Source organism: Theropithecus gelada, chromosome X (assembly GCF_003255815.1).
Source record: "Theropithecus gelada isolate Dixy chromosome X, Tgel_1.0, whole genome shotgun sequence".
In the NCBI taxonomy this organism is placed as follows: Eukaryota; Metazoa; Chordata; class Mammalia; order Primates; family Cercopithecidae; genus Theropithecus; species Theropithecus gelada.
Genome location: NC_037689.1, coordinates 129,779,839 through 129,795,541, shown reverse-complemented (window position 1 = coordinate 129,795,541; position 15,703 = coordinate 129,779,839). Strand labels below are relative to the sequence as shown.

Below are 15,703 nucleotides of genomic sequence, written 5' to 3'. Positions count from 1 at the left end.
TCATGCTACGGAGCTATAGTAACCAAAACAACATGGTACTGGCACATAGACCAATGTAACAGAATAGAGAATGCAGAAAGAAATCCACACACATACAGTGAATTCATTTTTGACAAAGGTGTCAAGAACATACACTGGGGAGAAGACAGTCTCTTCAATAAATTGTGCTGGGAAAACTGGATATCCGTATGTAAAAGAATGAAACTAGATCCCTGTCTTTCACCATATACAAAAATCAAATCAAAATGGATTAAAGACTTAACTCTATGACTTCAAACTATGAAATTACTACAAGAAAACATTGGGGAAAATCTCCAGGACAGTGGTCTGGGCAAAGACTTCTTGAGTAATACCCCACAAGCACAGACAAGTAAACATGGACAAATGTGATCACATCAAGTTAAAAACCTTCTGCATTGCAAAGGATACACTCAACAAAGTGAACAGACAACCTACAGAATTGGAGAAGATATTTGCAAACTACCCATCTGAAAAGGGAATAGTAACTGGAATATATAAGGGACTCAACTATCCAGGAAAAAAAATCTAATAATCTGGTCAAAAAATAGGCACAATATTTTAATAGAAATTTCTCGAAAGAAGATATACAAATGGGAAAGAGACATATGAAAAGGTGCTCAATTGCTTAACATCACTGATCATCAGAGAAATGCAAATCAAAACTATACTGAGATATCATCTCACCACAGTTAAAATGGCTTTTATCCAAAAGACAGGCAATAACGAATGCTGACAAGGATGTGGAGAAAGGGAATCCTTGTACACTGTTGGTGGGAATGCAAATTAGTAAAACCAGTATGGAGAACAGTTTAGAGGTTCCTCATAAAACTAAAAATTGAGCAACCATATGATCTAGCAATCTCATTGCTTTTGGGTATATACCCAAAAGAAAGGAAATCAGTATATCAAAGAGATATCTGCACTCCTCTGTTGCTGCACTCTTTACACTAGCTAAGATTCGGAAGCAACCTAAGTGTCCTTCAACAGACGAATGGATAAAGAAAATGTGGTACATATACACAATAAAGTACTATTTAGCCATAAAAAAGAATGAGATCCAACAGTTTGCAACAACATGGATGAAACGGGAAGACAAACATTGCATGTTCTCATTTATTTGTGGGATCTAAAAATCAAAACAATTGAACTCATGTACATAAAACAGTAGGATGGTTACCAGAGCCTGGGAAGGGTAATGGGGGACTGGGAGCAAGGTGGGGATAGTTAATGCATACAAAATAGATAGAAGAATGAATAAGACTTACTATTGATAAAATGATAGGGTGACTATAGTCAATAATAACTTAATTGTATCTTTTAAAGTAACTTAAAGAATGTAATTGGATTGTTTGCAATTCAAAGGATAAATGTTTGAAGGGATGGATTAAAAATTGTAAAAATGTTTATAACAGCATTATTCATAAGAGCCAAAAAGTATAAACAGCCCAAATTTCCATCAACTGATAAAATGGATAAATGAAATGTTGTACATCCATACAATGGAATATCATTTGGTCATGAAAAGTAATAGAGTACTGATACATACTACAACGTGGATGAACCTTGAAAACATGCTAAATGAAAGAAGCCAGTCACAAAAGATCATACATTGTTTGATGCCATTCATATGAAATATCCATAATTGGCAAATATATAAATGTACAAATAGATTAGTAGTTGCCAGTGGCTCGAGGGTAATGGGTATGGGGGGTGGATGGTAATTAGTACAGATAGTTTCCAACTTATGATGGCTTGGCTTATTATTTTTCAACTTCACAATAGTGTAATAGAGATTCACATTCAATAGACACCATTCTTCGAGCACCAATACAACCACTCTGTTTTTTACTTTCAGTACAGTGTTCAATAAATTGCATGCAATATTCAATGCTTTATTATAAAATAGGCATGGTATTAGATAATTTTGCCCAACTGTAGGCCTATGTAAGTGTTCTGAATATGTTTAAGGTTGGCTAGGCTAAGCTATGAAGTTCAGTAGGTTAGGTATATTAAACGCATTTTCAACTTATGAAATTTTCAACTTATAGTAGGTTGAGGATGTAACCCTATCGTAAGTCGAGGATTGACTGTATAAGGCTTATTTTTGGAGTGATGACAATGTTCTGGAATTAGATAGTGGTGATAATGGCAGAACTTTGTGAGTATACTTAAAACCATGAATTGTATACTTTATGTGAATTGTATGGAATGTGGATTGTATTTCAATAAAGCTATTAGTACAAAAGAAGAAGAAAAGAAAAAACTTCCATAGCTTTCTGTTGCCCTTAGCATTAAGTACAAGGTTAGTTGCCTGGAACACCAGAGCTTTACTCTTACATAAATGTCCAATCCCTGGCATGCACCATGTCATACGTAACCACACTAGATTGACTTGTCTCTAGTATTCCAATAAGCTGTGTATGAGTACCTAACTGTGACTCTGCTCCTGCTGTTACCTCACTCTGGCATGTTTCATTTGCCTTGTTTATTTGGTAAACTACTACTTAGTTCTCAGGAAGCAGCTGAAATTCCTCTCCACTCGCCCAGGCCATGAAGGGTTACTCACTTTTTCTCTCTGCTACAACTGCTCCCAAAACATACCTCTACCATTATACTTCTTACACTGTATATAAGTATACAGTTTGTATACTTATATATATACTTATATACAGTTTGTATACTTATATACAATTGTTTGTATTCAACTGCTTGTCTGTCTCCTTAAATAGATGATGAGTCCATTGTGGGCAAGAACTATGTCAGATTTACTTATTTTTTCCAAGCCTATAGCACAGGGCCTGATACACTAAAGTACATATTTGTTGATTGAATAAATGAATATAAGTAGATTATCAGTTATTCATACCATGTTGCCTCTCCACTTTGTCAAGGAGATATCCAGTGCCCCATGAGCTGGCAACAAGGTTTGAACACATGGAAGGGTAGAACAAGCTTATTTGGGAGGAGGGAGAGGGTAAGCTTGTCCAAGACACTGCAATGTAGAATGCCAGATGATCAGAAGGCCAACAAAGGCATGTGGCTGGGAGAGAGGATGTGGGGTCACTGTGCTTGGTACAAGTGGCAGGCATTGGAGGAAAGACCAGTAAGTACTCTTCTAATTCAGAGGGGATGGCCAGTCAGTCAGGATAGGGCAGTACAGAACAGGGAGGGCCAAACTGTCTTGGCTTAAAAGGCAAAGTAAGACCTTAGAGTAGTTCTTGAGTCACTGCCTATCAGGGACATCTCCTGAAGGATGTGATATCTGAGAGTTTGGCTCTCTTGACACAGCCACAGAGACTCCCTCTGTGCAAGTTAGAGTGGTCAAATACCTCTGTCTTTTACATCTTCCTGGATTCCTAATTTCACAGGGAGCCCCACCATGTTTCCTTATGGTCCAGACCAACAACTTTGAACCTGCATAGCCTTCAGTCAGTAAGACCAGTTGACTCTAGCCCAGTCTAGTAGTTTGACTGGTCGCATGAAACTTTGAATAAACTGTGGCCCATACGAAATGAAGTTGAAATGCCAGAATTGTCTTGGTATACTGTAGAAGAAGAAATTCTGCCTCAAGTCTATAACATAGAAATCCTGCCTGAGTTTCTAGCCTGCTGGAATTTCTAACTAGAATTTCTAACTCAAAATCGTGATTTCAACTCTTGCCTGAGTTTGCAGCTCCTGGTCTGCCCTACAAATTTTGAATTTGCCAATTCCTACAATCATATGAGCCAACTCTTTAAATCAATCTCTCTCCTTCTCTTTCTCCCTTCCCTCCCCCACTTTATATATATATCCTATTGATTCTGTTTCTCTAGAGAACCCTAACTGATACACCCAGCAAATGGAGAGATAGTTTAAGAGAAAACGTGAAATGCGTCTATTTCACAATCTCATCTAGGGACAACTTTCTCAGGAGAAGAATAGCTTCCATCATTGGCCTGTTCATCATCTTTCGGTTTCTAATTCAAAACAGTTATTTCTTTGGCCAGCAAAGCTCAGTTCAACAATAGACATTTCTGATTAAATGCAGTCAGAGGCCTATGACACGGAGGTTGCCAGCAAGCCCTTATTTTTCTGTTACTTCAGTGACAGAAAGACAGTTTTATCTTTCTTCCCCAGTGTCAGACAGAAGCTAGTCTGAAACCACTCCCGTCTCAGTCTGGGTGTGGTTCTGATTAGAAGCCAAGGAGCTCAAATGAGAGGACTTTTTAGGAGCAGTGATTTATCAGCAAATATATGCCTGAGGCAAAAGCAGCGGGTTCTGCCACTTCTAGTTTTAGCTGCTTTGCCTGAACTTGAGGGTTTTTCCAATTATCAAGTTTCTCTGCAGCGTACTGCAAAGAAGTGAGATAATATGCTTTACAGGACCTATCAGCATCTACAGACAAGGTGGGCGCTGAACACCATGAACAGCTGTGTTAATAATTAATGGAGCCCTAGGGAAGAAGAGAAGGTTATTCTTATTCAAATGATGTGAGGAAAGAGAAAGTGCAGAGGGAAAAAAGTCCTTTCAATGGGATCTTTACCTCTCTTCTAAAACCTAGGAAGCATTGCTTAGTTGTTTGCCTATTTAGATCAAAACATAAATACATTTTGTACAAGACACTTAAAACTGTGATTAATTCAAATTGCTCAATTGTTCCCTTCATCTATATTCATAGTCATGATCCTCTGCCAGCGCCAGATGTTTCTAGGAGTGGTTAACTCAAAAGCTCATTTGACATCATTCCGTGGCATTCTTGCACTGATGTTTAACAGAGGACACAAGGCTTGACTCACACCTTGGCCAGAGACTACATTAACTATGGGAAGCTGTAAGGAATCATAACCTCCCTTTCTGGTTGGGGCCAGCTTTGTGCATCCACAGCTTTCTCATAGGAGAAAGGGTTCCCTTGCCCAAGATAGGGCTCCTTCCATGTTTTTGAGGAAGGGGAAGGTTCCAAACTAAGAACAGGAAGGAAATTGGGCTGGTGATTCAAAAGCAGAGAAACACACACTGTGCAGCTGATGTGAAAGTTGATACCACGTCTGAGAGCACAGAATTACGAGATGTGGTGTTTATCCTCTTTTAAGGATGCTCTTACCTTGTGTAATAAAACAGTGCACTGCTTCTTAAATTTTAATGTGCATGTGAATCACCTGGGGATCTTGTTAAAATGCAGATTCTGATTTGCTAAATCTGGTAGGCTCAAGATTGTAAATTACCACTGAGCCCCCAGGTCCTTAGAAAGCAGCTGGTCCTTAGAAAACACTTTGTGTACAAAGTTATAAAACTTATGGTAGGCCTCCAAACAGGTCCCTAACCTCTGGTGTTGGCCAAGTCCTGTCAGTCATACAGAAATGACCAAGCTCTTCTCCCTTGTGGTTTGCAGTGTAGTAGAGAATGAGCCTTGTGTGCACATAATAGGATCGATGCCACAGGGAGGTAAAAAGGGCTGGGATGTTCAGAGGGAGCAGTGGTCATTTTCAGGTGCCGGGGGAATTGCAAAAGCTTCAGAGAGGACATTACTTTTAAGGAGGATCATGAAGGAGAGATGGGACTTAGGCAGAAATGCAGTGAGGGCTTGCCAGGAGGATGGATCACCAGAAGCAAAGGCACAAAGGCTAGAAAACGTGAAGTACTGCAGGAAATAGCATGAAATTCTATTTGACTAGAATCTGGAGTTTCTTCTAAGCAGAAAACAAGATGGACAAATAAGGTTGGTCAGGTAGTTTAGGACCAGATTACAGAACACCTTAATGTCATGTCATACAAAAGCCTTCAGACTTCATTCAGTAGGTGAGGGCAAGAACTGATTTTTCTTTAAGCTCCAAAGTGATTTGATTGGGGCTGTACCTTAGATTCCAGGCCTAGAGATCACTCTGCAGAGAGTGGATAAAATAGGTTGGGAGGGAAGACCCTGAAGGAAGGCAGACCAATTAGGAAGTCATTGTTTAGTAGGCCATTTAGAAAATATTTATTTATTTATTTTTGAGAAAGAGTCTGACTCTGTGGCCCAGGCTGGAGTGCAGTGGTGTGATCTTGGCTCACTGCAACCTCTCCCTCCCAGGCTCAAATGATTCTCCAGCCTCGGCCTCCCTAGTAGCTGGGATTACAGGGGCCCACCAACATGCCCGGCTAAATTTTGTATTTTTAGTAGAGATAGGGTTTCACTCTGTTGGCCAGGCTAGTCTTGAACTCTTGACCTCAGGTGATTCACCCACCTCAGCCTCCCAAAATGCTGGGATTACAGGCATGAGCCACTGCGCCTGGCCTAGAAAATATTTATTGATCTCCTATTCCGTTTCCACCACAGTGCTAACAACTTGAGCTGGGAATTAATACATTCATGTCCTGTCCCCTTGTGGTACTTACAGTCTGAGGAGTGCTACAAAGAAGTCCGGGGTGCTAGGAGAGCATGAAACAGAGACCTAAAATTCTGAGGGGTGGTCAGAGAAAATTGTTCTGAGCTGGTGACACTTTTATCCAGCTCTGAAGAATGAGGAGGATTTAGCCAGATGAAGAGGAAAGTGAAAGGAAACTGCAGAGGGAAAGCTCCCCACAAAGGCCCAGAGACTAGAGAGCCTGGCATGTCCTAAGAAAGAAAAAAGTAGAGCATGGTTGAGGTGGGGAGAAGCAAGGGAGGAAAGTGGGGAGACCCAAGGGAAAAGAGACATGAACTGTTGTCAGGGGTCATATTTGAGCAGGACTTTTGTAGGCTAGGTAACAGTTTTGCACTTTACCTTAAGGGCAATGAGAAGACATTCAGGATTTTAAGCACAGGAGTGACTTGAGATATAGGTATCAGAACGACCCTTCTGTGTCTTTGCTCTGTGGAGGACAGATGGGGGCAGGGAGCAAGATTTGATGCAAGAAAGCAAGTTATGAAGTGTCTGAGTGAGGCCAGGTGCAGTTCCTCACGCCTGTAATCCCAGCAATTTGGGAGGCCAAGGTGGGCAGATAGCTTGAGGTCGGGAGTTCGAGACCAGCCTGGCCAACATGGTGAAATCCCCCTCTCTACTAAAAATACAAAAATTAGCTGGGCGCCCTAGCTACTTGGGAGGCTGAGGCATGAGAATTGCTTGAACCTGGGAGGCAGAGGTTGCAGTGAGCTGAGATCATACCACTGCACTCCAGCCTGGGCTACAGGAAAAAAAAAAAAAAGTTTTAGTGGAACAGACAAGAGGTGATAGGGGCTTGGTCTGAATGGAAGTGAGGATGGAAACAGGTAAGCAGACACAAGCGAAAATAAGGGGGTAAAATCAGCAAGAACTGGAGAATGTGAGGAAGAATGGAGATGGAGAAGGCAAGAATGATTCCTGAATTCATAGTTTGAGGACTGGATGGATAATGGTACCAGTCACTGATGTAATGAACATAGGAGGAGATGGAGATTCTGAAAGGAGTAAGGAAGAGGAGTTCAGTTGAAGGTCCTGTGGAACATTCCTGGGGAGATAAATAGGAAGATGTATACACCACTTGAGTTCAGGAGGGAGGTCCGGGCCAGGGATACGAATCTGGGAGTCAAAGATACAGATGGTGGCTGAAGCCCTGCAGTCTTATTCTGATCCCAGTGCATTCCTCCCAGCTCCCAAAGTCCTTCAGGGACAGGTGTTGCAATAAATGGGCTGATACAGAAGCCCAGATTCTCCCATGACTGAGGAAAAGGAGGTAAATCACAAATAGAAATTTTGAGAATGTCCGAAAAATTATGGCATCTTTAGAGTTGGTATGCAGCCCATCAAGGTGAGGAACAGTTCTCATTTAATGTGTGAAATCTGACAGGTAAGTTACAAAAAAAAAAAAAAAATCAAGACTTTGCAGGCAAATTGTACATCAAACAGCTTGAGTATTGGGTCGGCTCTCCCTGCTCAGTTACCCAATATGTTTTTTATATATCATATTCTATATATATATACATACACACACACACTCAGAGTGTGTAAGCTAATTCCAGTATTAGCCTAAACAAAACCACGATTAGGAACACCTGCTGCTGCTGGAAAAATAAACTATAATGCATTCGCAAAACAAATACAAATGACCTTTCCCCCAACGTTTTAGATTATTTGCACCACTTTGCCCTTTCGGTAACCTAGATAATTGAATTGGCTGTATTTATAAAAATAAAGATGTGCATTCTAAATAAAACAATGCAAGGAAGGTCACTATATATAAGTGGTCTTCTTGGATAATATGCCTATCAGCTATCTCCAAAATATTCTTTGAAATTATTATAGCCATAAATTAATGTTTTCACAGAACCTGTTGAAGCAGAACTCTTGTCAAGGAAGCAAAAATAAGTAAATAAAGCCAGCAACAATACATCTTCTAACTTTGCAGCAGAATGATGCTTGTGGAAAAATATGCAATCTGAACTCAATCTGATGCAAACCTCAGGATGACATCATGTATTCATATGTGAGAATTTTTGAGTGAAACCAGGACTTCCAAGTGTTTATGGTGGTGGTGGGTGGATATGGTTCCCTAGAAAGGCAATACCATTGAGCAGTTATCTGCCTCTGCACAGGGAGGCATGTAGAGGGAGGAGGCCACCTATTTGGATGATTGACTATGAGTCATCCAAAGACTTTTTAAAACCTGCTTTTTGATACCAGAAATGTCAAGGTCTGGGACTGAAGCTTTTCATGCACAACTCAAGAGACTTGGAATACTATCTTTTAGGAAGATGTACTGAGGCTTGCCTCACACAGAAGTGTGGATGATTCAGGAGGTAAGTCTTTTCCATGGAGAGATGAACAGTTTTCTGATAAGTAAAGCTGGCCTGTGGGTTCAGGAAAGTTTGGAAATCAGATTTCTATTTCTGTTACCCTATGTCATAGTGTAGAGTATGAGGCAGTTATGAAAAAGAGTGTTTCTATGATCTATTGTTACCTAGTAAACTACTCCAAAATTTAATGGCTAAACATAAATCTGTTTTCTGTCACTATTCTGTGGATTGACTGGGCTCAGTCAGAAATTTCTTCTGCTGTTCTCACTCAGGCAGTGTAGTTAGATGGCAGTTGGAGTCATCCAGAGGCTCAACTGGGTATCTGAGATGACTGGCCCTCTCTTTATTTACACATAGTCTCAGGACCTCTCCTCTCCACATGGTCTCTCCAGCAGGGGAGCCAGACTTCTTTCAGGGCTTCCCAAAGCAAGTGTTCTAAAACAGGGGTCCCCAACCCCCGAGCTGCTGACCCATATCAGTCCATGGTCTCTTAGAAACCAGGCCGCACAGCAGGACATGAGCAGCAGGCCAGTGAGCATTAAAGTCTGAGCTCCGCTTCCTGTTAGATCAGTAGCAGCATTAGATTCTCATAGTGCCAGTCCTATTGTGAACTATTGTGAACGGCACATGTGAGGGATCTAGGCTGTGCGCTGCTTATGAGAATCTACTACCTGATGATCTGAGGTGGAACAGTTTTATCCTGAAACCATCCCTACCCCCACTCCACCCGGTTCACTGAAAAATTGTCAAAGTGTCTTCCACAAAACCGGGGTCCCTGGTGCCAAGAAAGGAACAGTGGTCCCCAACCTTTTTGGCACCAGGGACCCATTTCGTGAAAGACATTTTTTCCATGGCATGGGGTGGGTGGTTTTGGGATGAAATTGTTTCACCTGAGATCAACAGGCATTAGTTAGATTCTCATAAAGAGCACACAACCAGCCGGGCATGGTGGCTCACGCCTGTAATCCCAGCACTTTGGGAGGCTGAGCGGACAGATCATGAGGTCAGGAGTTCAAGACCAGCCTGGCCAATATGGTGAAACCCCATCTCTACTAAAAATACAAAAATTAGTCGTGTGTGGTGGCACATGCCTATAGTCCCAGCTCCTCAGGAAGGTGAGACAGAAGAATCACTTGAACCCGGGAGGCAGAGGTTTCAATGAGTTGACATTGTGCCACTGCACTCTAGCCTGGGTGACAGAGCAAGACTCCATCTCAAAAAAAAAAAAAAAAAAAAGAAGCACACAACCTACTAGATCCCTCACATGTGCAGGTCACAATAGGGTTCGAGCTTGTATGAGAATCTAATGCTGCCCACTGATCTGACAGAAGGCAAAGCTCAGGTGGCAATACTTGCCTGCCCACGGCTCACCCTGAGTCCATGGCCTGGGGGTTGGGGACCCCTGTTATAAAAGACAGGGAGGGAAAACTGTCAGTCCTCTTAAATAATAGGATTAGAACTCTCACAACTTCATTTCTGTTGAATTATATTGGTTATTGACAGTCACAGGCCACCCTAGAGTCAGTGCAGAGAGAGACAACACTAGGTTGCGAAGAGCAGCAAGAGTGGCTTATTGAGGGCCATCTGTGGAGACTAGGTATCAGGAAGAGCAACCTGATATTCTACTTGCTCTAACATTCTACTGCCTGGGGCACTTCATCAAGGAACCACATTATCTTTCCTACTGTAGTTTTGGCTGAAGAAATTCAGGTTTGGAGTATGGGTAAAGGTTTATTTAACCTTTTCCTGATCCTGTATTTTATAATAACTTCTTATGTCTTTGCATCTCTGACACTTATATGACCTTTGGAAGCTGACCCCAACCAACTGTCCAAATTTAGTGGGAAAATTATGGTCACAATATTTGGAGTTTGCAGTCATGTATGTACAACTGGAAGGGAGAGTAATGAGTCTGCGTGGCATTGGGCACCAAGTGATAATTCAACCCAAGAGCTCTTCATGACTTAGGATTTTTAAAAAATTAAATTTAAATTCTCTGTGCACATATAACAGGACCAGGATGGGAGCATGTTCTAACTAACCACCTGAAGAAACGGGGCAAGCTCCACGGAGGCTTGTGACACAGGGGAAAGTAATAAGGTAAAATCACCACCTATCCCAGACATACCTCATGCTGTTCCAAATATCCCTCCAACTACAAATTTACCCTTATTCTAATTATCAGACAAATGTGGCTTAAAACTCAGTGCTTTCTACCACCACAATCCTGAAAACCATGTATCACTCATTCAGCAATTATTGAGTGCCCACTCTGTACCAAGTATTATTCTGGGCATGACTCCTGGCCTCAAGGAGCTTCCAGTCTAATAAGGAAGATTGGCATTGTGATAAAGATGAAAATAGGAGATTGTGGGAGGGCAGAGAGACATCTAACTAAATCTTGAAGCATAAAGGAAGGCATTCTGAGAGAAAGTTCTCATTTAAGCTGAATTACAAGAACAAGTCGGAGTTAGCCAAGTGATGGTGTGTGGAAATAGGGTATGGAAAGAAAATTCCAGGCAGAGAGCGAAGACACAGGGAATCCCAGGGAGTTCAGCAAAGATAGGTTATAGAGTCTGAAAGAAGATGTGGTGAGAGATAAGACAGAAGAGGTAGGAAGGAACCAAACCCAGAAGGATTATATACTATGCCAAGGAGTATGAAAAGCTATATACGATGGTGAGTATGTTTTTTAAAAAAGGTAGTATTTTGAATAAGACAGGCCTGGCCTTGAATCCCGTCTCTGCCATGTGATCGTTGGACAAGTCACTTGACTCTCTGAGCCTCAGTTTTCTAATCTTAATGTGGAAATGGTAGAGGATTCATTTCATAGGATGGTTGTGAAGATTCTATTATCTTCCATAATTGCTGTTAAATCAAATGTCATTCTTATCATTACTGTATTAGTTTCCTGTGGTTGCTGTAGCAAATTACCACAACTTGGGGGCCTAAAACAACAGAAATGTATTCTCTCACAGTTTTGTATGCCAGAAGTCTGTATAAATGATATTGGCAAGTTTATGCTCCCTCTGGAAGCTTTAAAGGAGAATCTGTTCTTTGTCTCTTCCGTCTTCTGCTGACTGCCAGAATGCCTTGGAGTTCTTTTGCTTGCAGCCGCATCACTCCACTTACTGCTTCTGTCATCACATCACCTTTTCGTGTGTGTGTGTGTGTGTGTTGTTGTTGTTGTTGTTGTTGTTGTTGTTTGTATGAGAAATCTTCTGCCTCCCTTTTATAAGGACGCTTATGATTGGATTTGGGACCCACCTAGATAATTCGGACAACTTCTCCATTTTTCAGATCCTTAACATAATCATATCTGCAAAAACTCTTTTACCTTATAAGGTAACACTCACATGTTCCAGGATTAGGATCTGATATTATTGATTGGCCATTATTCAGCCAACTACAATGTTTCTTTTCTCCCGGGTGTTTCTCCTTTTCTTTGTTTACAAAAGTCTTATTTATGATGGGCCTAGGTGTATTTTCTTTGCACTTATCCTTCTTGGGGTTGACAGACCTTCTTGATTCTGTGAGTTGATGCCTTTCATCAGATTTGGAAAATTCTCAGTGTCTTCATATATTGTCACTGCTCATTTTTCCTTCCTCCCCTTTTATTCTGGAACTCCAATTAAAACTGTGTTAAACCTTTTATTTATATCTCACCTGTCTATTATACTCTTAATTTTCTATTAGTTAATTCTCTATGTGCTTCAGTTTAAATACTTTAATGTGTCTTCTAGTTTATTAATCCTCTATTCTGTTGTGTACAATCATCCATTAAACACATCTATTGAGATTTTAGTTTTTTGTTCTAACTTTAGAATTTCTATTTGATTACTTATAGATTCCAATTATTGAATTAAATTTCCTTTTTTATATTTCTTTTCACCATCTTTCTTCTATTATCTGAATATATAGTTGTTAGAAATGCATTGTCTGCTAACTTATATATTTGGATCACCCATGGGTTTTTTTCCTATTGTCTATTTTCTTCCTTCTAGGTTTTCAGTCATATGACCTCATCTCTTATAATTCCTAGAAAGTTTTAAACGAATGCCATCCAATTGTGTATAAATAATTTAAAAGGCTCCAGATGATGCTATCTTCCCTCAGAGAGAATTTACTCTTTTCTCTGTTAGGCAGATCAAGTAGGGACAGATCACCTTTACCAAATCAGTGACTAAGCTGAATCAAGAAGGTCAGGTTCAGTGTTGGTAAAGCCCCTGGCCCCTGCTCCTAAGGCATCACTTTTCAGAGCTATCATCTGATAATCTTGTGTGTTCAATGGGGCTCTTATTCCTGGCAGATCTTGAAATCAAATCCTTACATTACTCAGCATAGTGAGACTGCCCAAAATGCTACTGTTTCTTGAGGCTTCCTGCTTAGCTTCTTAGTCTCATCCCATGTACAGTTTCAAAATTAATCAAATGTCTTCAGAAAAACACTCGACATGTGTCATATTCTTATTTTTTCCTTTCCCTTTCACTGGGGTCTTGGCCCCTCAACCCAGCCCTCAATAACCATCAAAAGTTCTGTTTTACCTGTATTCCCCAGCAGTGGCCCTCTGTCTGGCCAAAGCCCAGATTCTCAGTCTCTAACTATACATCCCAAATTTGCCAAAGCCCATGTGGAAAATGTAGCTCTCCTCTCAGTGGTTCAACCTTCTTTGAAATCTTGGCCCCTCCAATGCTGATTGCTTCAGCAGCTTTCTATGCCTTTACAGAGACTTAAAAACATTTTAAAGAACCATTTTCTAGTTATTCGTAGTAGGACTGAAAGCAGAAGCCCATTGAGGGAGCTTTACTTGGAGCTTTCTTATAGCTTTAAGTTTCTTTTTTCAGCTTTATTGAGTTTTTTTTTTTTTTTTTTTTTTAAGGGATGGGGTCTCACTATGTTGACCAGGTTGGTCTCAGACTACTGGCCTCAAGTGATCCTCCCATCTCAGCCTCCTAAAGTGCTGGGATTACAGGCAAGAGCCACTGTACCAGGTTGATTGGGTTATTTTTGATATTTCTATATCTTGTGAAATGATTACCACACTCAAGCTAATTAACATATTCATCACCTCATAGAGTTAATTATTTTATTGTATGTCTTTTTTGTTGTTGTTGTTGTTTTTGAGGCAGGGTCTTGCTTGCTCTGTCACCCAGGCTGGAGTGCAGTGGTGCTATTATGGCTCACCGCAGCCTCGACCTCCTGGGCTCAAGCAGTCCTCCCGCCTCATTTTTTATTGTTTATGGAGACGAGGTTTCGCCATGTTGCCTAGGTTGGTCTCGAACTCCTGGGCTTCAGTGATCCTCCGCCTCAGCCTCCCAAAGTGCTGGGATTACAGACATGAGCCACAGCATGTATGTCTTTTTTTTGGTGGTAAGAACATTTACAATATACTCCCTTAGCATATTCAAATATACAATACAGTATTATTAACTGTACTCACCATGACATGATTAGATCTACAGAATTTATTCAGTCTGCATAACCGACACTTTGTATTGTTTGACCACATCTCTAATCCCCAGCCCCCGACAACCATCATTCTACTCTCTGCTTCTATGAGTTTGACGTTTTTCAATTTCCCATGTAAGTAAGATCATGTAGTTTGTTTTTCTGTTCCTAGCTAATTCTACTTAACACAATAACTTCCAGACTCATCTATGTTATTGCAAATGACAGGATTTCCTGCTTTAAAGACTGAATAGTATTCCATTGTGTGTGTGTGTGTGTGTACACCACATTTTCTTTATCCATTCATTCTTTGGCCAGCACTTAGGTTCATTCTATATCATGACCATTATGAATACTGTTGCAATGAACATGGGAGTGCAGGTATCTCTTCAACATACTGATTTTATTTCCTTTGGATATATACTCAGTAGTGGGATTGCTGGATCACATTGTAGTTCTACTTTTAATTTTTTGAGGAACTTCTATACTGTTTTACATAATGGGTGTACCCATTGACATCTCCACCAGCAGTGCACAACCATTCTCTTTTCTCTACATCCTCTCCAACACTTATTCTTTATCTTTTCAATAATAGCCATTCTAACAGGTATGAGGTAATATTTTATTTGTGGTTTTGATTAGCATTTCCTTGATGGTTAGCAATGTTGACATATTTTTTCATATGCCTATTAGCCATTTGTATGTCTTCTTTTGAGAAATGTTTGTTCAGGTCTTTTGCCCATTTTTTAAATGGGTTATTTGTTTTCTTGCTCTTGAGTTGTTTGAGCTCCTTATTTATTTTGGATATTAACCTCTTATCAGGTGTATAGTTTGCAAATATTTTCTCCCATTGTGTGGGTTGTCGTTTGACTCTCTTTCCTTTGCTGTGCAGGAGCTTTTTAGTTGGATGGAATCCCATTTGTCCCATTTGTCTGGGTTTTAACCAGAGGAGTGACATGACCAAGTTTGTAATTAATGAGTCATTTTGTAGGCAGTGTAAAGGATTATGTGTTAATTTTCCTGAGCTTCCATAACAAATTACCCCAAAATCAAGTGAATGGTTTAAATAACAGAAATTTATTTTCTCACAATTATGGAGCCTGGAAGTTTGAGACCAAGGTATTGGTACTCTTTTCCTCTGAGGCCTCCCTTCTTGGCTTGTAGGTGGCCATCTTCAACTAGTGCTTTTACACGGTCTTCCCTATGTATCTGCCTGTATCTAAATTTTCTCTTATAAGGACACCATCATATTGGATTTGGGCCCATCCTAATGACATTATTTTAACTTAGTTACTGCTCTAAAGACCCTATCTTTAAATATAGTCACATTCTGAGCTATCATGAGTTAGGACTCCAACACATGAATTTTGGGGAAGGTGGCACAATTTAGCACATGACAGATGGGTTGGAGGGCAGCAAGAGTGGAGTTAGGAAGGCCAGTGAGAAAGCTGTTGCAGTAATCCAGGAGAGTAGGGCTTTGGAAAATTGGACAAAGTAATGGTAGAAGGGCTGACGGTAACTGAATT

At 40.5% G+C, this 15,703-nt stretch overlaps 1 protein-coding gene across 1 annotated transcript in view; it reads left to right on the top strand.

Annotated features, from left to right (window-relative positions):
* Positions 1–4,792, top strand: part of MBNL3 (muscleblind like splicing regulator 3) — a 161,098-nt gene extending 156,306 nt beyond the window's left edge. The window contains exon 7 of the mRNA XM_025371857.1: positions 4,680–4,792. Within this exon, the coding sequence (XP_025227642.1) occupies positions 4,680–4,792 (113 nt within the window). The remainder of the gene's footprint in view (positions 1–4,679) is intronic.
* The last annotated feature ends 10,911 nt before the right edge of the window (positions 4,793–15,703 follow it).